This window comes from Mycteria americana, chromosome 25 (genome assembly GCF_035582795.1).
Source record: "Mycteria americana isolate JAX WOST 10 ecotype Jacksonville Zoo and Gardens chromosome 25, USCA_MyAme_1.0, whole genome shotgun sequence".
Taxonomy (NCBI): Eukaryota; Metazoa; Chordata; class Aves; order Ciconiiformes; family Ciconiidae; genus Mycteria; species Mycteria americana.
In genome coordinates, this window is record NC_134389.1 from 1,562,160 (window position 1) to 1,586,924 (window position 24,765).

At 60.5% G+C, this 24,765-nt stretch overlaps 2 protein-coding genes across 7 annotated transcripts in view; both read right to left on the reverse strand.

Annotated features, from left to right (window-relative positions):
* Window positions 1-225: 225 nt before the first annotated feature.
* Window positions 226-9,539, reverse strand: CHTOP (chromatin target of PRMT1). 2 transcript variants are annotated; one of them, XM_075524702.1, is made up of 6 exons: window positions 9,392-9,539; window positions 8,037-8,118; window positions 6,394-6,547; window positions 3,117-3,300; window positions 2,848-2,985; window positions 226-1,506 (listed from the first exon to the last, which is right to left on the reverse strand). In XM_075524702.1, exons 2-6 carry the CDS (start codon window positions 8,099-8,101, stop codon window positions 1,304-1,306), a joined length of 744 nt encoding a protein of 247 aa, XP_075380817.1. In that variant the 5' UTR covers window positions 8,102-8,118; window positions 9,392-9,539; the 3' UTR covers window positions 226-1,303. The 2 variants fall into 2 exon arrangements, with proteins under 2 accessions (XP_075380817.1, XP_075380816.1); XM_075524701.1 differs by having other exon boundaries at window positions 3,117-3,303; window positions 9,392-9,537.
* A 1,080-nt stretch (window positions 9,540-10,619) lies between these two features.
* The window catches only part of S100A1 (S100 calcium binding protein A1), a 42,084-nt gene continuing 27,938 nt past the window's right edge, over window positions 10,620-24,765 (reverse strand). Inside the window, exons 1-3 of one of the 5 annotated variants that reach the window (XM_075524823.1) lie at window positions 14,526-14,654; window positions 11,029-11,177; window positions 10,620-10,910 (exon numbers count right to left, since the gene is read on the reverse strand). In XM_075524823.1, the coding sequence (XP_075380938.1) occupies window positions 10,767-10,910; window positions 11,029-11,169 (285 nt within the window). In that variant the 5' untranslated portion in view covers window positions 11,170-11,177; window positions 14,526-14,654 and the 3' untranslated portion in view covers window positions 10,620-10,766. Of the gene's footprint in view, window positions 10,911-11,028; window positions 11,195-11,489; window positions 12,508-13,177; window positions 13,288-13,746; window positions 13,898-14,525; window positions 14,655-24,765 lie in introns of those variants that run through there. The other 4 variants (XM_075524824.1, XM_075524822.1, XM_075524820.1 and 1 more) reach the window with 4 other exon arrangements.

Below are 24,765 nucleotides of genomic sequence, written 5' to 3' on the forward strand. Positions count from 1 at the left end.
CGCTTTGTATGCGCAGGCAGGAGAGGCAGCGAGCTGACCCTGACCGCTCCCACCCGCGAAGTTTCCCGGCCCAAGGCAGCCGAGAGTCCACGGCGAGGTCCCCCTCTCCTCTGGCTTCCTTCTGCCCCCTGCAAAGTACATCTAACCCCAGAGCATAGGACAGCGGGAAGAGAAAAACCCCATTTCCAGGAAAAACCAAAAAAAAAAAAAAAAAAGCAGCCAGAGTCCACGTTGCTTTTGTAATTATTTCTCCTTTGTTACAACAAACCAGAAATACAAGATTCCATTGAAACTGGAACAGTTCACAGAATGGCGGAACTTAAAACTTGAGGAGAGGGGGAGGAACAGACCCCTTCCCAAACCCGTCGGGGTAAGTGCAGGCAGTTGGTCTGACCGGAGGACGCAGTTTTGGTTACACCGAAAGGTAACAGATGAATTTTGGACCCCGTGTTTTAAAAGAGACAGTTCTACCACACTTTGCCGTCACAGCTGTAATTTTATGTTCCTGCTTCCAATTCCTTTAAATAAACACTTGTTTTCTTGCAGATACAGAAACCACTGGTGCCATCTGTTCAAACAGAATGCAAAAGAAACTCAAACTTTATCTAAAAACAAACGAAGAAAAAAAAAAAACCAAACCCCAAACCAAGGAAGCTTTCAACCTGGGAAGTGCTCTGCACTAGGCATTAACAGAACGCTGGCTACCAACGGAAAAGGAAGTTTTGGTGTGAAACAAGAAAATTGGCGTGTTGAGAAGCTACACCTAAACCTGGCCTGACTGTTCGCCCTGCTGGGAGGTTTTTTTCTTTTTTTTGCTTCAGATGGGTGAAACTGAACTGCGAGCATGAACTCGGCCCTTGGGTCGCGCTTGGGGACAGGGCCGATCCCAAAACGCAACCGCGGAGCTCAAGAGACACACAAACACGTGATCCCAGCACCAACGGGCGCTTCACCTAACGCAGGGCGGGCGGCACGCAGGCCACGCTGCGCTGCACGGGCACGGCGGGTCACCAGCACTGATGTCAGCGGATTAACTGCAGCAGATCTGTCACATTCATGTTTGGAGTACTCGGAGGGGGAAAGAAAAAAAAAAAACCCCGATATAAAAAACAATCCAAGAAAAGGTTTCATACAACAAATAGTATCAAAATGTTAAAGGAACACACTAAAGTCTGATCTCTCGGTAGAACAGGGCCGCTCCCTATTCCTGCGGGTCCTTCCAGCATGAATCAGGGTTTCCATTTTTAGCTTATGGGCATCGACATAACACACTAACTTCAACAACAGTCTCTCGGAACGACCTTCAGTCGTTTGTTTCCGGGTCTGTCTGAGCCATGTAAGCATCCAGCTCAGCGTCGAGGTGTCCTTTCGTTTTAGACATGTAAGCATCTAATTGGTTGTCCAGCTGCTCCTTGGTCAACGCAGGCCGTGCTGATCCTCTTCCTCGTCCTCTGCCTCTGCCACGACCTCCAAAGCCCCCTCGTCCCCGGCCTGCCATGCCGCGACCTTACAGTGAGACAAAATGGACGGTTACACGCTCCACCAGACAGAGCCTCGGAGTTTGCCCCGGCCGCCGCTCCTCCGGCAGAGCCCCCGGCTGCCGCTCCTCAGCGCCCGGCCAACGCAGCGCGCTCGGCAGAGCTGCTTCAGCACCTCCTCGGGGAAGTCCTGCGGCAGCCGCCCCTCAGCCAACCTCCAGCTCCCGCAGCAGGTCGGGTTCTGCCGCGCTGGATTAGCTCCCCAGGCTGCTTCTGTTTCAGTCCAGAAGCCCAGACAGATGTTGTATCCACATCTCCGCGTGGATACGCGTGGAAATCCACGACTAGGAGCTACGCTCTTAGCTCAGACTCTCATCTCCCCTGCTTGTGTTCCGATCCCCCCTACGCGTTGCGTACTCCTCTCCCACGGAGCGTACCCCGAGATCCCGCACGTCTCTGGGACAGGCTGAAGCTTTTGGCAAAGTGGCAATGCCATTAACCATTACAAGCAATTTTTTCCTACAGACGAATACTTCAAACTGAGAGGTTTTCAGACTGCTTCACAAGTAGGATACCCAAGAGCCCACACTCATCAGTATTTGTTTGTCAGGCTAAGAAATAAAGGTACAGCTGCAAGCCAAGGCTGTCAAGGGATAGGCGGCTTCCCGATAACTGTCTGCTCTAACTCCTACGAACGTTGGGCCAATCCCAAAGTAACACGAGAGCACATTTGGCTGGTGTTCTAACCAAACATCTGCCCGAAACATTAACAACCCCACCATCAACAGCTGTCTCCTGTATTTCCTCTTGCACTCCACTCCTGCTTTACTGCTGCTCTGATTTGTTGTTGAAAATAAAGAGTTCATTTACCCAAGACTTGATTCAGTTTCAGACTTTGAATTTAAGTTTATTTTGCAGGGGTTTAGGCTTTCTCCCGTTAAATTTTTCCCCTTGCTAATTATTTTAAGAGTCTCTTGGATTACACAGGCTCTGTATCATTTCCTCCTTAGTGTGAGGAGACAGCGTAGTCTTCCTCAATACGCTGGAAGGTTACTCGCTGCCTCGACTACTATTCAAAGCATCACGCAGCCAGCGATAACCTGCAGGAGCGGACAACTTCGCTGAGAGTCCCCAGAACCCCTCTAGCAACACTGACACAGTCAAGGATCTTGGTGAGGCATAAGGCCTGGCAAGACATTTCAGGAAAGGAAGCCTTAACTTAGCACTACACCGTACACTAATTCAAGAACAGAGGGTTTTTGGGGCTGCATGTACTTAAACATGCTAGCCTTAAACCGGAAAAAGAATTAAAGCTTACTTCTACTTGTTCAGCAGCAACGTGCCGCTCCTGAAGTTCGTGCACACTAACCTCTGCCACCAAGTCCTCCACGGCCCATGGCACCTCTGCCTAGGCCACCTCTTCCAGGACCACCGCGACCTCTAATGCCACCTCTTCTCAGGCCCATCCTGGGGGATATTCCTCGTCCTCCCCGAAGCAGGCTCTGACCTTCAATAGAGAAAGGGAATTCAAATCAGAAAGAAATTAGTTTTCAGACAGAGCAACAAAATCGGAGTCACACCGTCAAAAAGACGGCATTACCGACATATAAGCAACTCCAGTTCAGCCATGGTACTGACCTCTGAGTGGGACTCCTCCTCTCAGCAGAGCTCTTGCTCCCCGGCCACCACGCATGGCTCCTCGTGGCAAGCCTCTCTGCCCCATAGACAGTCCTCTTCCTCCCATGGCTCCGCGAGCAACGGGTCCCGCCGGCCGGCCTAATCGTGCCTGAATATTACTTTTACCGAGGCGTTGCTTTAAGCTCTTCTGGAATAGAAGATTTTTAAGAAACAAGAAAGTCATGCAGCAATCTCGGACTTGCAACACAAACGGCACAGCAATTGCCGTATCAATAAGAGCAGCGTGTTGTTTTTGGTTTTTTTTTTTTTTTTTTTTTTAAATAAAATAGTCACCAACTCCCTGCGATATATAATGAAGCTTCAAAGGAAGACAATCAAATCTGCTCTGGGAGGTACAATTTGTGAAGGTCAAACAGAGAACAAAGACCTTTCCTGGAAGCAAGTGTTTGTACAGAGACAAGAAAGTTTGCAGATTTGGAAGGAAATATTTTTCTCCGTTTTTAGCAGTGCTGCTCAGTCCAAATCAAAGCAGACACTTAATCCACGAGGCAGCCCACTAATCCTTTCTGCTGGAAGGTGAGTCCAAGCAAATCCCTGATCGAAAGCAACTACCCCTGCTGTGGCACAAGCCTAACCTACCTCTGCAGAGCAAGTGACATCTGTGCAGCCACATGCCATGGATATCATTCCCAGTGGCCTACTGCCCCATCCTGGCTAGGCTTCCGCACAGACTAAGGCAACAGCTAGGAAAAGCATCAACTTTTCCATCTATACTACAAAAAGACAACTATACTGAAGAAATCTACCCTCACCAGAACAAGAGCAAAGTAGTCATCTTCGTGTATCTGGCTTTTGAAGTGGTTCCCCCTGTCCTCAAATGCCCATACCAGAACTGCTGCAGAGACAGCTCAACTGCTCATGAAGCAGCAGCTGAACCACCAATTTACATCCCAGTATTGTTAACGTGCACTGGTACCAATTTGGTCTCCACAGAGCAGACTATAGCTTCTATAAGCACCGCTGAACCCTACAAGGAGCTAAAAAGCAACAGTGGGAACCTTCACACTTGTCTCAAGAACAAGAGCTCTTGGCCCTAAGAAGGTAAAGTGACAGGAGCAGCCATAAAGGCTGTATTTTAAGAGCTGCTTAAAGTTATTGCTTGTCTACTTGAGCAAAGCCTGCGGACAGCTGAATCGGTTCCTCTAAAATCAGTCTCTTCTCTAGCTGTAGTAAGATTTTAAGTTTTACTGCCTCAGAGTTTACATAGTCATTCCTTTTTCCAACAGCTGTAGCAGCCTAAAACATTAGCCTCCCTCTTTCGCCCAGCCTCGCTGGCAGAAAGGAATGAGAAAGCATGTGTGTGTTCCACATTCAATTATTCGTTTATGTCACTTACCATGAGAGTTTAAGATAAGCTGCTGGACTTTGCACTGAAACAGCCCAAGAGTGCTCGCCCTTCTGCTCTACCTCAGAGCGGTAGCACCTTGGTCTGCTCCAGCTACTAAGTAAATGCACATCTCAAACCACAGTCAGTATAAATGTTTTTACATTAAAAAAAACCACAGCAGGTTTACGGAAAAACTTGTGCACTCAGATGCAGAGGATGCAAAACACAAACCCACGAATCTAGCACAAGCAGCGCTCCGCAGGAGTTTAGAGAAGTCCTTTCTGAAGCACAGGTGACCCATCGCTGGGATCAGTGCTCCCCAGCACTTCTGGACACAGCACATCCAGAAGGATCAGAAAAGCTCCTGGTGATACCAAGTACAGCACTTGTGAAAATCCAGTCACCACATCAACTTCCAGAGCAACTTGCAATCTTCGAAGAGCAACCCAACATAAACCAGGTTCCCAAATTTCCCTACAACGCCGTTCCGTTGCCCTCCCTTGCAGCATTTAATTCCAGAAGACCGTGAAAGTACACCTGTGCCCAACATAAAAATCAAACGGGTTTAAGAGCTAAGCCAAAAGACTAGTTCTTCCCTGTTCCTCTGTGGCACCTCAATCCAGCAAGCAGAAACGTCATGCTTGCAATCCAGTTTCACTTATCACTCGTGAAATTCTTAACTTTTCAAACTTTTTTTTCTTACAAGCAGAAAATAATTCAGACTACCATTTCCAGAGCCTTTGTTTACAAGCTCTGCAAGGCTAACTGGCACCACAGTCTGTTTTTACAACGGAAGTCTCAAGAGATCTTAAAAAGCAGTTGCATTCCTCTTTATCAGAGAGCGAGCCCTGAATGTGAGCATGTGGGGCAGGTTTAAGTATTCCAGCTATTTGGTGAAGCAGCTCAGCTAAGAAATTTCCAGGGCTTTCTCCTCATGTGCAAGATAATGCAGAGAATTATATTTAACTACTGCTGTAGTCAAGTCATGCAGTGCTGCTATTTGAACTCACTGCACAGCTGCGTAGCACTACCCCACAGGTTTCCATTTCTGCCCTACACATACTTTTCAAGCTAACCGTCCCAGCCTTCCCATTTAAACATAAGCTTTAAAACTTGCCAAACCCCCTACAGTCTGACAATGAGCAGGCCCTAGACAAACAGCTCTCTTCTGTTTGTTATTGAGGTTTCTGTTGTAGGCAGATTTTGCCCCCTGCCCCTTCCCTAAGTCCAGAGTTGTGGAGAAGCACATTGACTGCAGCAGAGAAATCAAAATCTAGCATGTCTGCTTAGGTCTTCTACCGACAGAAGGCAATGAGAGGAACACACCGTAATCTGTAGCACTCATCACTGAAATGTGGGATGATAAAGACTCTTTATATAAGGAGAATGCAAGACTATGCCTTAAATCCAGGCCTGCATTCTAGCATTCGCAAGCCATCAAAAAATCAGTTTGTTCATCTGTTCCTCGCAGCCAGCTCCTATCAAGGGAGTGCTCCAAGAGAGGATGGAGTTGGGGATTGGAGCAACCAGCCTCAACTGGACAGTAAGTACTGGAAACAATCTGCAGCAACTGTAACTGCAACTGCGGCTAGATTGTGAGATGAAGCACTCAGCAGATCCAGAAACCCAGAATGAGAACATTTCTCTGAAAAAATAGAGAGGAGATATGAACAGCCAGCACAAACCCCCCCCCAACTCAATCATATTAACCGGTACGTTACAAAGCATTACTTATCTGAAGTAAAAAGTGGGATTTTCTGCAAGTCCCTTCTAGGTTTTAAAAATCCCCTCTCATTTTTAACTTTCAACATTTTTCAAAATCCACCATATCCTGAAAAGCCATTTGACAGGCATCAACAGGCTGCCCCAGAATACGCCACTTTCTCTCACCTGTTTAAGCTTCAAAGCAGCCTGGACAGAAGGTCTATTCTCCATCTGCTGGGCCAGTCTTCTGTTTCTGGCACTGGCTAGCTGCTGCTGCTGCTGCATGGTAGCCCGAATATTCACTGGCATCGGCTGTTTGTTCTTCAGCATGTTAGTAAAGCTTCAAGGTCGAATAAAATGGGTGTTTAAATAAAGCTTTATTACATACATTTATTGGCATTTCATGGTTCTCAAGACTGGATCTCCAGATCCCATGAACCTTATGTAAAGAGTGGTACTTAGGTCACGTCATGTGTGATTACGTATTCCTTGTTTTCCACAAGTGTGCAAGAACTGGAAACTCAGAAATGATGTTGTATATTAATTCAGAAGTGATAAAGCTTTAGGTTACTGACTTTAGAAATGGCAGAAGGAATGAAAACAAGCAATAAGCAGAGATGATCATGACAGATGGCAGAGGACATCACAGAAACAGAACAGCAAACTGAAATCTGACTGCAAAAGCCAAATTTACCCTCAAAGATCTGAGAAAACTGTTTCAAAACTCAATGCCAGAAGGCAGCTTTACAAAAGACATCGCCCTGAGAACAGACCGGTGTGCCTCTGGTGCACCACAGAACTGGTGCCGTAAGAAATGCCATCACCCAAGTGCGCTCGCTTATGAAAACTGTTCACTTGGCAGTTTCTTTGGCGCACAAAGTCTTCTGTCCTTAAGAGCTATATAGGAGCAGAACATACAGCAAGATGGCAAACCTCCTTAGGGGCAACCCATCAGCTTTCTCCTGTGTCCTGGGAGCTACACAAAACTGCAAAAGAAAACACAAATGAGGAATATGGACTGACCAAAATGAAACAGGCCAGCAAGCCTTCCCTGCACTGCACCTCACCACTCCTCTTTCCTGGGGTAAGCTCCCAGCACCGGTTCAGGTTACATCTCACTGCAGCACTTGCCAGAGCACGAACTGCATGTAAATGGCTCCCTTTATCCCTGGTTCAATGATACTAACATAATTAATCCAAGAGCGATTAGTAAGAAGGTGAAACGTAACTGCAGCATCACTGTTAGTTGTCACCGTAGAACCGCAAAAGCTCAATGGCATGGAAAACCAGAAGACTACTCAACAGAAGAAATAAAGAAATCAAGAAAAGAGAGAGATGGAGATGAAGCAAAGCATTTGCCTCTTACAAGGCCCAAAACACTGTTAAAGGGCCTTTGGGCTTGTTTAATGGCCTGCTGCATGCCTCTTACAGGCCAGACCACATGCACGTGTGTCTGCCTCGGACAAAGCAGCAAGCCTGCTGCAGCTTAGGTAACATGCTACCATGCTGCAGTGTCAACTATATAAATGTAAAAACATGTGGAAGAAAAAGGGAGGGTGTGAGGTTTCTCTCTTTTGTTATAACACATCCCACCATATTTATGTGTCGAATAGTTTAAAATTAACTGCTACGGATAAATTTCTCCAAAACACTTGCCCTTTTAACCTTGCGTACCACATTTGTTGCAGTTTAAGACAGAGGTGCATAGCCATCTGCTTGTTTTAGTGAGGTTAAAAGAGGGCAGAAACCACGTTGGTTTTTGGACACCGGACAGCAATAATTAAGTAAAAAAATTTCTTATGAGCTGAAGCTGCTGTTGGCTTCCTCACCGCTCGTTCAGAGACATCTTGGTGGTGCTCTTTAGCACAACCTTCGGTGCTGACTGTGCAGCCATCTTCAGATCAAGAGAATCTGCAAAATATGAGAACCAGATTTAACAAACAGCACAGAGATCTTGCGCTTACTTGACTAAACATTAAAGAAACCTGCATTCCGGCTCCTTTGGTGGAGAGAATCAAGAACAGGGCAGGTAACAGGTACTCTATTAATGCATTTTTAATAAGTTTTCTAGGCCACCGCCATGATACAGCAGGTTTAATAAAACAGAAAGTTACGCTAACTCGTCCTTACTAAGAAATCATCTTTTTAGAAAGTGAAAATTTTACCACTGGCAGGAATAATGCTGCAAAAATACAGTCCATCAGCAGTCAAGATGGCACCATGTCTTTTTTAGTAGGGCATCCAGTGACACTGCCACACTTCCTAAGCTTTTAGCATCAGCAAGATGGAAACCCCAATTTGGTTTAAACAGACACATACCATGTACTCGGCAATAAAATTCCGAGATTACTCTACAGAAGTCCCATATACTTTAGGTTCCATCCTCCCATTATGATGGCTGCCACTTGGACAGAGATAAACTGTAAGGGGGCAGTCACTCCGGCTTTTTAATATCTAATACTCTAGTAGGCAGCTCATCCGCAGTCCTAATGCGGTTCTTTAACATGAGAACCTGCCACATGCCTCATGAAAGCAGCAAAGGGATTTAAACTCAGCTGTTACTCATCTTTGAAGCACAGCTCAAGCCCGAGTGCTTTGGCAGGGATGCATCCCACCAAAATGTGCTAAGCTCAAACCCACTAACTGTGCAGATCGATTTCTATTTTTTTTTTAATAATCGGTATCAAATTTAATGCTTAGATGACCGCCGAAAAGTACTCACCCTCAAAATCCCTTCAACGAAATGCTTTCTTTAAAACGTTTTACAGTCCATCTGCTAGAAATTGAGCCAACAGGCAGCCGCACCCCATTTTTTTTTTACTGAAAATGTTTTTAAGAAGCATTTTTCCTGAATAACCACAGCGCAGCTCGCAGAGGAAGCCCCGCTCCCACAAGGCCGCCACGCAGCGCGGAGGCTGCCCTGGCACCGCCAGCCGAGGACGGGGAGGAAGGCGAGGCCTAGCCGGGGCCCTCGATCCAGCCCCGTCCGACAGCCGCCCTACGAGACGGGGAGAGAAAGCCCGACCCTGCGTGCACAAAGCCTGGGCAGAGGCAAACACCGCACCGGCCAAGTGCAAAGATCAGCCCTCCCGGTCGTCTGAGGGGACCCCGCGGCCTCTCTTACGGAATTTCCCTCCCTCCGCGCCCCTCTCGCAGCCCTCCGGCCAGCGCCAACCGCTCTCACCGAAGCAGACGGTCGCCAGGTCTCCGGTGGGGCAGGCTGGCTGGCGGGCGGCGCGGGGTGTGGGGCTGGCTCCGGCGCCCTCCGCCCGCTCCCGCCGCACTCAAACGCCCGCGACAAAATGGCGGCAGCAACCACAAACACCCTCCCTCCTCCCTCCGCCCGCGCCGAGCCGGCCAAAATGGCGGCGACGACACGCAGGGCGCAGGCGCAGAGGTTTGACGTCACCACGCTCGCCGCTATTGGGCGGGGCAGTTCCGACGCAGGGGCCGCCCCCTCGGCCATTGGTGCCCCGGGGCGGGGTGGGCGGGGCCGGGCCGTGGGCGGGAGGGGGGGAGGGGCTGTCGGCTCCCTCAGGCGGGCGGCGGCCCCGGGTCCGCTGCGGCCTGGCCGGGCTCCAGCGGGGCCGGTCCCCGGTTCCCCCCGCGATCAGGAGCGGGCGGGCGCCTGAGCTCCGCGGCGGGGGCCGATCCCGCAGGGGACGCCCGGCGGGGCCTGGCCTGGCCTGGGCGGAGGCGGAGGCGTCGAAGGGCTGAGGAGGCCTCACGGGGCCTCCGGTCCCCCCGCGGCCGGGCTGGGCCTGTGGCCTGGCTGTCCCCGATGTGTCCCCGCTTTCTGCCGGGGCAGCCCCCGTGTGGGGCCCGACGGGCGGCGGTGAGGGTCCAGAGCCGGGCGGGGTGGTTGGGGAGCACCGGGGCCGGCCCCAGCCCCGGCAGACGATGGCGCTGGCGGCCCTGCGCGGGGCCAGGCCGGGCCGGGCAGGGCCTCAGCGCGGGGGCTGCTGGCTGGAGGCCCAGTGGGCGAGGAGATAAGAACCGGTTCCTCCAGCCCCACGGGGCGTGGTGCCCGCGCCTCTGGTGGGACGGGCAACGAGTCCCGGCCTGCGGCTGCCCCCCCTACCCCACCCCGGACCCTCATGCCCCCATGTTGCACCCCCGTGTCCTGCACCCCAACACCCCAGCGCAGGCCGGGCTCACCCACCCCAGCTGTGCTGTGCCCTGGGGTGATTCGGGGTTGATGCCAAGGCTCCGGGGCAGGGTGCGATGGAGGAGCCAGAGCAGGGTGGAGACAGGGATGTCTCCAGGCGCTTGGGGTGACCCAGGGTGGCTTCTCCCTGTGACCCCGTGGCTCAGGAGAGGGAAGGCTGCCTGGTATCCCCGGGGACACTAGCAGGGGGACAGGGCAGAACCCCCGACCCTGGAAATGAAGGAGCTGACAACAAGCCTCTGGCTGGGTCAGTGCCTTTATTGCGGAGCTGGATCCCAGTGGGATCCCCCGGGTGTGCTGGGGAGCGGAGGGTGAGCTGGGGCGGTGGCGGGGGGGCTCTGCATTTTGGGGACGCCGTGGCTGGCTGCAGCGGGGTGGGGACCGGCCTGGGTCAGGCGTTCTCCCAGAAGAAGGTGTTGCAGGCCACGGTGAGGGCGGCCACCAGGACCACGTACTCCTGGAAGTCCACCTCCCCGTCGCCGTTCTCATCCAGGTCCTGCATGATCTTCTCCACCGCACCTGTGTCCTTCTGGGTCTGTGGGAGGGGGGTGACAGGGTGAGCCCCGGGACTCGGCAGCCCGCTGGGACGCTGCTGCCCCGGGGCACGGAGGGAAAGGGGGATCCCCCGTGCCCCCAGCATGGCCGGTCCCTACCTCCAGGAAGCAGCCCAGCTCGCTCTGCAGCAGCTCCTTCAGCTCCTTCTTGCTCAGCTTGTACTTGTCCCCCTCTTTGCCCGAGTAGTGGTGGAAGACGTTGATGAGCGTCTCCATGGCCCCTTCCAGCTGTGACGCCATGGCTCCGGCTGCGGGGAGGCACCCGCTGCGTTACGGGGGGGCAGCCGCCAGCCTCCCCCCCCCCTACCCCCCCCCCCTTGCTGCGAGGGGCAGCCCCCAAATCGCAGCCACCCCCTGCCCCGTCCCCTGCCGGGGAGCGTCGCGTGCCGTGGCCTCCGCTCCGCACGCTTGGCGCTGGGCAGAGAGCCGGCAGCGGGGCCGCGGGGGGCTCGGGGCACCCCGCTGCTCCCCTGGGCTGGATGGGGTGCTCCTGTGGGAGGGGGCCCCGGCTGCCTGCCCCCTCGCAGGGCACCCGTGTCCTGGCCGGGACCTGCGCTCACCTGAGCTCCCCGCCGTGCCGCCCGCCCGCCCGCTGCTCCGAGTGTGCCGGGCTGGGCCGGCCGGGGACGTTAAATAAGCTCCAAGCCCCCTCCCTCCGGGAGGATCCGATACCGGGGCTGGACAGCCCGGCTGGCACCGCCGGGCCGCCCCGCGCCGCCTTCGCGGGGGCCGGGGTACGGGGAGCCCGAACCCGCGGCACCCCGCTGCCCTGCTCCCCCCGCGCCGGCGCTGGGATGGTGCAGAGGAGCGTTTCCAGCCCCACCGGTGCCTACGGGGTGGCGGTGGGCAGCGATGCCGAGAGTCACTTCGGGGGACTCCGCGTCCCTCCCCGTGTCCCTCGGGCGTCCCTTCTTGCCACCCCCGTGGCTGGGGCCGGCCCCACGGTGGCCCCGTGGGGCAGCGGGATGCCAGGGGGCATGGGGATGTGCGGGGTGGGCAGCGGGGTCCCTCGCCGGGGCCCCCCCCGGCTCCGGGTCGGATGCTGCGCCGGGCCCTGGCTCCGCTCGCAGCCACGGCCCCCGCGGCACCGTGGTGCCCGGGGTCTGACCCCGCGGCGTCGCCCGCCGGCATCCCCCATCTGTCAGCGCCGCGGTGCCGTGCCGGATCCGTCCCCAGCCCTCCTCCCCCGGCCGGGCTGATAAGGCGCGGGTATCCGGTGTCCTCGGCCTCGCAACGGGAGCCAGCCAGGGCTGGGGGGAGCCGGTGGGGGCTATCGGGTGACTCAGCCCAGGCCCCCCGGGGCCGCCCGCTCCCCGCGCACAGAAAGGCCTCTTGTCAAATTAAAAAAGCCCCGCAATCCCAGCCCGGAGGTTGCTCCAGCAACGGCTCGGCCAAGAAACCAGATTCCCGAGCTGGCATCGCCGATGCCGATAATCCCGGCCCTGTTGCGGCTCTCGTTACGGCCCTGCATCCGCGCGGCCGGGGCAGCGTGGGGCCGAACCCACCGCGGCCTCCCCGGCACCGGCGTCCCCAGGGGAACCGCAGTGGTGCCGAGCCCCCAAAATCAGGTGGGCACGATTGTCCCCCCCCCGCTCCTTTTTGGGACCCCCCTGCAGGGGGGCTGCCGGGATCTGCCGGCGCAGCGTCGTGGCTTTTCGCAAGAGCGGGGTGGTGCCGGGCTCTTTATCCCGGATTCCAGTCCTAATTTGGGGCTAATTATATCCTGCTCCCTCCGTTTCCATCTCCCGCACTTCCTGTCCCCGCGGTTGGGAAACGCCGCGGCCACGCAGCCCCCCCACCCCGCGCCCCACCTGGGGACCCCCAAAACCACCCTGCCACCCGCTCCCCCGACCCTGTACGGTCACCCCACCACCGCTGCCCCCGTTGCTGGGGGGACGTGGGGGGGTGGGGGGTGTGGGGGAGGGCTGGAGGGTTTGGGGTGATGTGCAGGGTCTTGGGGGTCCGGCCCCTGTCCTGCACCTGGAGCAGCTGAGGTGGCTGCGAAGGGGGTCCCTGGCTGGAGGTGGGGGTCCCGGATGGAAGCGGGGGTCCCAGATGGAGGTGGGGGGTCCCGGATGGAAGCGGGGGTCCCAGACGGAGTCTCAGGAGCTGCTTCCCAGCAGGACACAGCTCCCATTTTTTGGTGTGGGGCAGGGAGGGGGGGGTCTGGGGCTGGTGAGCTCCAGGAGTGGCCGGATCCAGAGCCCGGGGACAGGGGGAAATGGGAAAGGACCCCGGTGGCACTCACTCGGCGGTGTCGGCGCGGGGGCTGGCGGCAGCAGAGCCCGTGTGCCCCTGTCCCCGGTGCGGCTCGGCGGTGGGCAGGATCCGGCCACCCCTTCCGGGAAAGCCTGGCCCCCGGGGCTGTGTCGCTTGCCCAGTTGGGCAGCAGCTGCCCGTGACGGGAACAGGCATCGCCGCCTGGTCCTGAGCTTAAAAATAACCCGACCCCCGTCCCCGCAGCGTGCACAGAGCCGGGGCTGCCATGCCCCGGGCACCGGCACGGCCGGTGCGTCCAACCGCCCGGCTGTGCCGAGCTCCCCGAGGGCTCCGGCTGTGCTCGGAGGGGCTCTGCCCTGCTCTTATTAAACCCCAAACCTCCCCGGAGATCAGGATTCGGCCAGGCATTTCCCGAGCGGTGGGACTGGCCGGAGCCGGGTGCCCAAGGGCGAACGCCGATGCCGCGGGGGCATCGCGTGGGCGCCGGAGGCGTCGGCCCTGGGTGCCGCGGCCCCGCTCCCTGCCGCTGCGGTGCCAGCCGTGGGGAGAGCACGCCCGGCGTGTCCGCGCTGGCAGATCCCCAGGACAAGCTCTTACCAAACCGGGAGCAGCGAGGGACATGCCAGGAGGTTTACACACATCTTGGAACAGGTTTCAGCCACTGCGACTCCCCGTGCTCCACTTTGACCCAGCTAAACCAGTTGCTCCAGTTGCTGGTGCCGGGGCTGGGCTGATCTTGTCTCTCCGTCCCATTGCTGGAGCATGGAAGAGGCTTTTCCATTCCTGGGATTTGGAGCGGAGGGAGCTGCCGGGTGCTTGCCGTACCAGGGCCGGGGACATCGCGATGGCACTGGGCGCCCAGTTTTGCAGCCTCAAATAACCACGCTCCCCTCCAACGGGCCCCTGAGAGGTGCGGTGGGCTAGCGTGGACCGCCGCTGGGCTAGCACCCACAGCGGCCGCACTTGGGGTCCCCAACCAAGACAGGTTGGGGACAACACCAGGAGCAGGACACGGCGGCGGACGCCAACCCCCCGGGATGCACCCGCGCCCTGACACCGAGCCCTCGCCCCGGCACGCGGGGTCCCGCCACGCTCCGCGCCCCTCCCAGTAGCGCCGGGGTCCCCGAGGCCGGGTCACCGCTCCCTGTCCGCAGGGATGGCCCCGAGCAGGGATTCCGGGCTCGACCGGGAAGCGCCGTTTCTTCTGCCACCTGTGATTTGGCCGCATCCTGTTGCGGGGCCGCTGCAGCTCCTGCCGCCTCCTCGCCCTGTCCCAGCATCCCGAATTCCAGGGGTGGCGAGTCACGGGCCCGCCTGGTTCTCGAAGCTGGTGATTCACCCCAAACCTGTCCCTGTCCCTGCCGAGCCTGACTCACCCCAGCGGTTTCCCAAGAGACCATCTCGGTCCCCTGACGTGGGGCTCAGCGGAAGTCCTGTCCCCGTCCCCCCGCTGTCACCCCGGGGAGGGGGACGGGCCAGATGGGGCTGCAGGAAGCCAATTCCTCCCCCGTGAGCTGGTGTGACGGGTGTGGGGTGGGGACCGGGCTGCCCGGTGCCGGCCGGAGCCTCCCCATCCCCGTGGAGAGGTGGAGTGAGTGCGTCAGGGCTCAGCAGAAACCGGGGCGGTGCCGGTGCCGTTGCGCCGGGGACCTGCCTGCTCTGGGTCCCCAAAGCCACTAGTGGGGGGTTTCCAGGCTGCGCCAGGCTCCCCAGGACCCCGCTCCCATGCGCTGTCCCGGGGTGGGGGGGCTGCTTGCCCCGTCCTAGCTCCCCGTCCTGCTCGGCGTCACGCTGCTGTGGGGACTCCCGGACACGGCCCCCGTGGCACGCGGGGATGGGGTGACTGGCAATCGGGGACATCCTTGCCACGCTCCGAGCAGAAACGGTCCCCAACGTCACCGCCACGCCGGGCTGCCGGCCCCGGTGTCCCCCCCGCCTCTCCCCGGGGCCGCGCCGTGGGTACCACGCGGGGTTTGTTGGGGGCTGAGGCGCGGTGCTGGGGCACGGGACGGGGCTCGGGGGCCCCGTGGGAACGGTGGGGCCGCGGCGTGGAGCTGCTCGGTCTCCCAGGTGGAAACCTGCCAGGGCTGCCATGTTATAAATACACGATGATTAAAGGGGAACACTCGAGCAGTTCCAACCCCCTAATTAATTTGGATTAATTAATTTTTTACAAAGCCCACTATTAATAGGGATGATGTCAGCGGGCGGCTGAGTCACGACTCTCACTCGGTGCGGGTTGAGCCTGGGTCCGCGGTGCCGCTGGATCGCGGGCTGGGACGAGCCACCGTGCCGTGCCCCGGCGGGACGCGAGCGGGGCGCCGGGGGCCACGTCCTCGTCCCCAGCGCAACCCCAGCCCTGCAGGGATGGACTCGGGGGTGAGACCTGCCCCGCACCCCCGGAAAGGTCCGGGTGACGCTGACGCCCCGTGAGGTGCTCCAGCCCAGCGGGTGCCGGAGCAAACTCGCTCTGTCCTCCCGTGTCCCTCCCCTCTGCCCCGCGGTCCCCTCCTGCTCCCCACCGGAGCATCCCCACGGTGGCAGAGCCCAGGCGATGCCGCAGAGGCCGGGACAGGTTCACGCCGGCGGGGCCGAGCGCTGAATTTGGTCTGCTGCCCGCACGGGGAGGGAGGGGAGGAGGATGTCTTCACGCCCGGGCCGTGTCTTGCGTCCATCCGGTTGCAGCAGGAAACCCAGCACCGTGGCACGGGGGACAAAGCGCTGCGCTCTCCCCTCCTGTATCCCGGGGTATAAAACCTCCCGGGGGGCCGTGCCCTGCCTGCAGCTCCCTGCCTGCAGCTCCCTGCCTGCAGGCGAGGGGGGTAAGTAGGGAATCGCTGCCTGCAGCACCGGCCCCACCCTGGCCACCGTCTCTCCAGCGTTTGCGGGACGAGAGCGGCGCTGGGGACCCCTGCCGTACCCCCATCCCGTTCCCGACGTTCCCCCATCCCGGCTGCCTCTGTGGCGTTCGTGCCGCGCTGCGCCGGATGGCGACGGCGTCACCGAACGGCTCTGCTTCCCCTCCCTGCGGCAGCCGGGGAGGGCCTGGCCAAAGCGCTCGGTCCCTAGGGAGCAGCGGGGCAGAGGGACAGCCCCCAGCCCCGCGCCCCTGCTCAGCCCTGCAGAGCTGAGCTGAGCCCTTGCAGACTCGCTGCACCCAGGGCCGGGGAAGGGGAGAGGGTCCCCTTCTCCCGACGCATCGCCGGGCATCGCCTCCCCGGGACGCCCCCTCCAGCTCCGACCCCCTCTTGGCTCCTCTCCCCGCAGCCGTGGGCCACTGCCGTGCCCTGGCACCATGGCCACGGGCGAGCTGACCGAGCTGGAGACGGCCATTGAGAAGATCGTCACCGTCTTCTTCACCTACGCGGGGAAGGAGGGCAAGAAGGGCACGCTGACGGCCGGCGAGTTCAAGGAGCTGGTCCAGCTCCAGCTGCCCAACCTGATGAAGGTGAGGCGAGGGGCAGCGTGTGTGGGGCGGCTGGATCCCCGTGGGTCCCCCCGAGCTGGGGGGCTGCTCCCGGTACCCTGGGATTTGCAAGCAAGAGCGAGCAGCAGCCCCTGCTCCCCCCCGTCCCGGGATGCGGCTGAGCCTCCCCCGTCCTCCCCGCAGGACGTCCCCTCCCTGGAGGAGAAGATGAGCGAGCTGGATGTGAACGGCGACGAGGAGCTGAAATTCGGCGAGTACTGGCGGCTCATCGGGGAGCTGGCGAAGGCCACGCGGAGGGAGAAAGCGGGGAAGAAGAAGTGACGGGGCTGGCGGGGAGACTCGGCTGGCACGGAGCTAATAAAAGAGGTTTCCCTGAGCTTGAGCATCGCTGCTGTTCTTAGCGGGGGGCTCCTGATTCGGGCAGCCCACCTCCTCCCCTGCCTGCATCTGCCCGTGGCCACACTGTGCCTGGGCGCCAGCCCAGCGCCACGAATGGGGGGCCTGGGCTCGCTCCGCGTTGAGGTGGCCGCTGCGGGGACCCTGTGATGGATGGGGCCGATCCCAAATCGCCCTTGCGCCGGTCTGGCTTGCGGGGTGCAACCCTGCACCCCACAAACGCCTTCCTGCCGGGCTGTGGGGTTGCTCAGTGCAACCCCGATGGGTGGCAGAGATGTGGCTGGGACCGGGGTGGGGCTCGGGAGCAGCTCCGGCGGCGATGCTTCGGTAGCCGCAGTAGCCGCCGTCCTCCCGCCATCAATGCCCATCCTCCCTGGGGTCTTGGGTGGCGGGGGGGGGGGACACGTGTCCGCTGGCACAGCAGGTCCCTGGCTCAGCACCCCTAACCAAGCTCCCGTTCCTGGCGTTCAGCTCCCAAATCCTGGCGCTGCTGGGAAACGGGGTGAAATTCCCTGCCCACGGGGTGACCCGTCCCTGAGCCGGCCAGGGCCCGGTGCCCGGGTGGCTGTTCCCACACGGTGCTGCGCAGCCGTGCCGGGCTGGATGGGGAGCCATCAGTGTGGCTGGGAAGGAGGCGTTTCCTGGCCCCACGCTGGCCCCGGGCCAGGCTCCAAAATGAGACGCCTTGCACCACACCGCAGCTGGCGGCGCGCAGGGAGCTCCCACTCACACCTCCCCGCGGTATAAAACCCTAGCGCGCCGCAGCCCGCGCAGACCCAGGAGAGCCCGTGGAGCAGGTAAGTGGCCCGTCCGCCGCCGTGGGACGGGGGGGGGGTCTGCGCCCAGGGGTCCCCCCACCCCTCCGCAACCCCCCGCTCCCACGCTTGGCTCTGCCACGACTTGCCGCTGGGGCAGGGACGCTCCTGCCGCCGGGACGTGCCCCGGCAGCTCACCGCATCCTGGGGCTCCTTCCTCGCCTCGTGCTCGGTCCCAGCGCCGAAGGAGGGGAAACTCTCCCCAAGCCGAGAGCTGAGCCTGGCTTTCTTCCCCCCGCCAGCTCCCCAAGACCCTGTCGGAGAGGATAGCCCCACCGCTGCTGCCACCGAGGACCTACAGACCCCCCCGAGGAGCAGCATGGGCCAGTGCAACTGCCGCAAGAAGCGCAAGGTCCATGAGCGACGCTGCGGCACCGGGAGGGCCGGGACAGCCGGCGGGGTGCGGGGTACAGGGGTGACCCCGCACGGCCCCATCCCTTGGAGCGCAGCCCTGGGCGCGGGGTGACTCGGAGCAGCGCGGCCGGGCCAGCCCCGTCCTGGAGCCAGACTCCAGCGGAGGAGCCGAGGGGCTGTTTCGGGGTTCGGTGACGCTGCCCCGGCGCTGGGCAGGGGGACCTGGTGCTGCAGACTTGGAACCGCTTGAAAGTTCGGGGAACCAGGCAGCTTTCTCCAGCTCCTGTGGACTCACCTTCGGGAGCTGCGCTCGCTCCTTGCAACCTCTCCAAGGATGCCCAACGGCAGAAAGTCCCCTGTTCTCCTCGGCTTTCAAACGGGAGGTGCCCACCCTGCGCCCCTGTGCACCTGCCGAGGATTTGGCCCCGGCCGGCTGAGCCGGGGCGCTGGGCTGAGGCTCTGAAGATTCCTGGGTTCTTCCTAATGGGCATCGCCTGATGTGGTTTAGTAGTGTTTCAAGGGGAAACCGCAGATGCTGAGTGAATCATCATCGTTTCCCTTCAAACGCAGCTTTGGCTAATTAGCACGAGCGGCTGGGGAGCCGGGTGTGTGGGTCGGGCCAGGCTCTGCCCCCCACCCCGCTGGGGAAGGGGTCTGCAGCCCCGACGGGGAGGGAGAGGGGCTCCTGCCACCTCCAAGCCCCATCCCGGCAGGCGCCCGAGTCATCTTGGGCACTGACTCATGCCGCCATCCGCCGCTTGTGCAAAGGAGAGGAAGAACCAGTCCGGACGGCCGCGGCGGCCCCCGCACGCTGTGGGTGTAGCGCCTGGAGACGCCGGGGTGGCTGAGCCTCGCTGGCCCTGGGCAGGGAGAAGTCCGGGCAAGCAGAGATGGGGGGTGACATGCCTGCGAGGAGGGGTGTCACGTCGAGGTGGAGGGGGGTATGGCAGCTGTAGGGGGGTATTGCCGCTGTGCGGAGCCTGTATGGAGGGATGCAACATCTGTATGGTGGGGTCTCACGTCTGTATGGAGTGGTCTTGTGTCTGTATGGGGGTCTCACATCTGTATGGAGTGGTGTCGCATCTGTATGGAGTGGTCTCACGTCTGTATGGAGTGGTCTCACGTCTGTATGGGGGTCTCACGTCTGTATGGAGTGGTGTCACATCTGTATGGAGTGGTCTCACGTCTGTATGGGGGTCTCACGTCTGTAGAGTGAGGTCTTACATCTGTAGGGGGGGTCTCCCATCTGTACGGAGGGGTATCATGTTGATAAGGAGGTTTATCACATCATTGCGGAGGGGTTGAACATCTGCAGAGAGCACTGGCACATCTGCTCGGGCGGGGGTGGGGGGTGTCCCATCTACTCGGGGACTTGTCCTGACCATCTTGGGGACGTCCCATCCATCCGGGGAGGCGTCCCGGCGGTGCTCACCCTCTCTCCCCCCGCGCAGGACTGCCAGGAGCTCACCGACGTGGAGCGGGCCATCGAGACTGTCATCAACCAGTTCCACTGCTACGCGGTGAAGGGGCAGAAGGAGTACCTGACGCCCAACGAGATGCAGGAGCTGGTGACGCAGAAGCTGCCCCACCTGGGAAAGGTGAGGGCAGAGCCCAGGGGTGGGCAGGGGGAGCTGGGGTGGGCACGGGCTGCCTGCGGGACCCCGCAACCCCATCACCCCGATGCTTTTTCTGCCCCGCTGCAGTGCGTTGGACCCCTGGACGAGAAGATCGAATGCATGGGAGACCCTGACGAGGCCAAGCTGGAGTTCGGAGAGTACTGGGACATGATGGGGGACGCGGCCAAGGGCTGCCGGAGGAAGTAGAGGGCGGCGGGGGACGGGAAGGCGCCCGAGGCCTCAGGCTCTGCACCGAGAAGCGCGAGAGGCTGCTGGTCCTGGTGGGATGCGCCTGGGAAAACGCAGCATCACTCCTGCCGGGGCTCGTCTCCTCCCCGCATCCCCAGCTGGGGCGGAGCGATCCCCCTCCCCGGCTCCATCCCTGCCCTCTCTTGTCTCTCCTTCCTGTCAGAAAACCTCCCTTCCCATCCCCAGCTCTGGCCCGTGCCGCGGCGGGAGGGAGGTGGCAAGGGGGTTCCTGGCCCCGGCTCTGGAGCCGCCTTTCTCCGTCCTTTGCTCCAGAGCCTTTACCCCCAGGGTTGTCCCACCTCCAGCCCCGAAAACCCTCTGGTTGCAGGTCCCTCAGCCCTGGAGCATCGCAGCGAGAAGGACTCGGCTCCTTTCCCCCAAAAGCCCTTGGGTGTGCGGGCTCGTCCCCCCGGCCCCATGCTCTGCCGCCCCACGGGAGCCCCTTTGCCACCGCTCTGCCTCGTGCTTCGAGCACCTTCGGGGGCATCCCGGGCTCCGGGCCGGCCCCGACATTGCCGTTCGTGGCCTGGGCGTATTCTCTGCTCTTCCCCCAGCGCAGGGACCGCGGTGCCCTGCGTCTACCCAGGTTTTGGGGTGCTATGCCGGGGCGTGCCGCCTGTGTGCTGCTCCCCCACCTGCCCCTCTCCAGGGATGCTGGCCTCCAGCTGGCGGCTGGGCTCGAGGCTGGGATGGTGACGGGTTGTTACCAGCTTGCGTCACTTGCAACCATTTTTGTATAAATTAATAAAGGAAAACACTGGAAAAAAAACCCAAAAACCAGCCAGGATGAGGAGACCTCATTTATCCTTCATGGGAGAGGGAAAGTGGGGAGCAGGGAGGGATGGGGCTGCAGCGATCGCGGCTCCGAGCATCGCGCGCTGCGGGGTTGCACAGCCCTCTGGCCCCGGCGCAGAGCACGGGGGTGCAAGGGATGCCGCGGGCGTGCACGGGATGCTGCATTCGTGCACGGTGCTGCGGGCGCGCGCGGGGCCGCGCGCGCCCCTGGGATGCTGCAGGGTGCCGCGGGCGTGCGTGAGCACGGTGGGCGCGCTGGCCGCGGTGCCGTGGGCGTGCGTGGCGAGCGTGCGTAGCGCTCCGGGTGTGCGTGGTGCCGAGGGCGTGCACGGGGCTGTGTACGTGCCCAATTCCCGGGCCGGCTCGTGCCCAGCGGTCCCCGTTGCGGGGACCCCACAAGCAGAGCCGGGGCTGTGTCTCCAGACCGGGCACCCCGAGGGCTTTGGGCACGTGGCTCCGCACTGGGCTGGAGGGAGTCCAGAGGAGACCCCGAAATCCTGGGCTCGGCAAGACCCGGGAACCGCGAGGCCAGCAGCGAGATCCCACCCGTGCTGGGAGAGCGTGGAATTTCCGCGTAATTACGGCAAATTAAAAAACAGTAAATGTCACAAAGCGGTGGCTCGCTGGGATGGAGCAATTAGCTCAGGCACCAAGCGCACGGAGGGTGAAGAAATGGGCTTGAGAAGGTGCGGGGCACTGCTGGGCCCGCTTACCCCCCCTTTCCTCCGCCGCCCAGGCCATTCCCGCTGAGCTCCGTGTCCCAGAAGAGCCCACGGGCAGCCCAGAGGCACGACGGGGACGGAGACCCCAAAAAGGGAGAGGGTGCGGGCACCTCAGCAGAACCTCTGTCGCCTTGCGAGGTTCTGTCCTGGGGGGGGGAGAAAGATGAACAAAATCGAACCAAACCCCAGAGAAATGTGATGAAACCTGAGGCTGGCGGAGGGTGGCAGGTCCTCCTGGGCCGGCAGCACCGACACGGTGGCTCGGCCACAGGCCACCCTCCGTCTCCTCTCACCTTGGAGTGGATTTCACAATAAGAATGACTATTTATTGTTCCTGCCTTGGAAATAAATACATGGAAATTAAGCAGAAAGGTGTGGTGTGCACTTAATTAGAGACAGGAAATGTGTCAAATGGTTGGGGTGATGGGGGGGGAAAGGGGAGCCAGGGCTCCTGGATCCTCTTCCCAGCACCATACTGGGAATGTGCCGTGGGAGCAGGGACTCCTGGGTCCTCTGGTTTGGCGACCGGCTCTCCGGCGTGACGGTGCGCTGTCGGGAGGACGGCAATTCCTGTGGCGTGAGCCATCCTCGATAAGTATCTGTTGTATCTGGAAGGTCCTCAGAGGTGGTAGGAACAGCTCAGCCCGTGCCGGGGCGGTCAGTGCCCCTCGGTGAGTCAGCGCCGACCACGCGGGCACAGCACCGCGCTGGTGGAGACACGGAGAATTGCATTTGTCTGTGCCGGGGTGGCCGGAGCAGGAGCTGTGGCTCCAGGGTTACCCATCACGGCGGTCACCAAAGACCCCCAAAGCTGGGGCTCAGTGTCCCCCCCTCTGCAAGGGTTCCATGGGGCAGAGCTTGTCCAGGAGAAGCCAAACTGCTCCCGACCCTTCAGACCCGGAGCCGGTGGGGACCAGAGGAGAGACCAACCTCATCGGGGTGATCAAAATGGCTGGGAACCGTCTTGCGATGGATTTGGACGGGACGTGGCTGCTCTGAGCACATGCACACGCCCTGGATGCCTTGTAAAAATAAGGGCCTGGATGTGGTTGTGACATCTGCCAGGCACCGGAGAGTAATGAAAGCCCATGATTCAGAGGTGAGCTGTTTGCCTGCAGGGTCAGGGAGGGATTCCCACCCTCCTGGGCTGTTGCATCAACGACACCGGAGTATCTCGGCAGAGAATGGGTTTGCTTCCTCCCAACCGAGATTAGGAAGAAGCCAGCGGAGACCTGGGATGACACACGTCGGTTTTTTTCTGGGATGGGAGTCCCAAAGGTCCTCTGAGCAGGCGGCTGCTGCCTGCAAGATATCACCTCCTACTTTGCATCCTTACATACGCAGCTCCCGATAACGCCCGTATCTAATCCTGGCATCGAATCACTGCGCCACGGCTCTGGTAGACATACAGGGGTACAATTTGCTGGGACAATTAATTACAGATGTGACTTTACAAGCACGGCTACCAGCTGAGAAGAGCCTTATCTGTCCCAGTGCATCTAGAGACGGCTGAGAGCTGGATACGGCCCTGCTTGGAGCCGGTGCTTGTGCATCCAGGGCTCCAGAGACCCACGCCGGCCCCTTTCACCCTTGAGATCAAGCGGTTTTGGTACAAATGAATACCCGCCACCTTGCCGGGCAGCTCCTGTGCCACACCGGACCCGGTCTCGCCGGCGGTGGGTGCGCGGGGCGGTTTGGAGCAGGGTGGGCAGCGGGGATGAGCCGCGGGACGGAGGCGGCGGCCATTCGGCCTGTGCATGGCTGGATGGCGGCGGCTTTGCAAACCCCGGGACCGGGTTGGAGTTGCACCGTGTCTGGTCAACCACCGCCGCCGGGAGCCCACCACCCCGTCCAGACGGTGGGGTCTTTTGGGGTGGCCCCCAAATGCCTGCCATCGCCCCATGGCCACGGCCACGTGCAGGAGCAGCCCCGGGGAGGGAGCTGGAGCCCGCCACGGGTCCCTGCTCGCACTGATCCGTCGGGGTGTTGCAATCGCAGGGAGCCATTTCCCAGGTGAGCCCCAGCCTGGGAACGCCCTGGGAACGTCAGGGAGGGGCGGGAGCCTCTTTAAAAACCCGTCTGGGCCCAGTGGTATGGGTGCAAGGTAAGGAGAGAGCGGGCGTCATTGGCTCCCACTGCCCGTGCTGCCAAATCGGCGACAGACAGACGCAGCAGGACCCCCGGACGGAGCCAGGTGAGGCTCCGAGCCGGGGACGGGAAAGCTGGCGCTGGGACCCTCGGGGTGAATATTCAACCGGGAGCAGCCCTGGGACGTGATGCTGCGGGTCGGGTGGTGGAAATCCCCTGAGCCCTTCGGCAGCTCCGCGCGCGCGGGGCTGGGGCGGGGGGGACCTGCCGGATGCGGGGGGAGCACCAGCGGGAGCCGGGCTGGGGGGCGGGTGGTCTGGCACGGGGCTCGGCAGAATCCGTTGCCCTCCGCTGCCTATGGAGAGCCCGGCACATGGGGTTGCCAGTGGGGTCTGGCCCCTGGCAAAGGGGCATTTCCCCCTGCTTTGCCCGCGGCAATGCCGGGGCTGCGCCTGGCTGTGGGTCCTGGCTCTGGGCACTGGTGCTGGTGAGCGCACGAGGAAGGAGAGGGAGAGGTGAAGGAAGAGCGGGGACCACGATGGCAGGAGCGGAGCAGCCGGCGAGCCCCGTCTTGCCCATCCCGCCTACCCGGCGCCCAGCCCTGCTGCAGCCGTGCCGGCATCCCCACGTCCCACTGTGGTGACAATGTCTCCACGCCCCAGGCTGGCCCCGGGGACACGTGGTGCGGCTGGGGCGCAGGCGACGGCGGGGCCGTGCGGGCTGCGCTGTCGCGGATGGGCTGGTGCCGTGAGTCAGCGGCGAAGCAGCAGCCGTGATGCGCCGAGGATGGGCTGGGCGCCGGTGGCAGGGGACCGGCGACGCCGGTGTGGGGGTCTGCACGTGGGGACCCCGGCGGGTGCGGGGGGTGGGTGTGCGGTGGGTGCTTTTGCCCAGGTGCTGCTGATTACCTTTTGTTGGCAATTAACGGCCCGGGACGAGGAAGGGCCAGAGCCAGGGGTCTCTGGTGTGCGGCTCTCGCGGGGCCGTGCCGGGCACCGCAGCTCCCAGAGGGACCCCCTGCCAGCACTGGGACTGTTTGAAAGCCACCCTGGTGCCCAGCATCCTGCAAGCTGGGGACAGTCCCCAGTCCCGGGATGGGGTGGCCCTGGGCTGCGGCACCGCGGCACACAGAAGGCTCCCGCGGGGACAAGCGT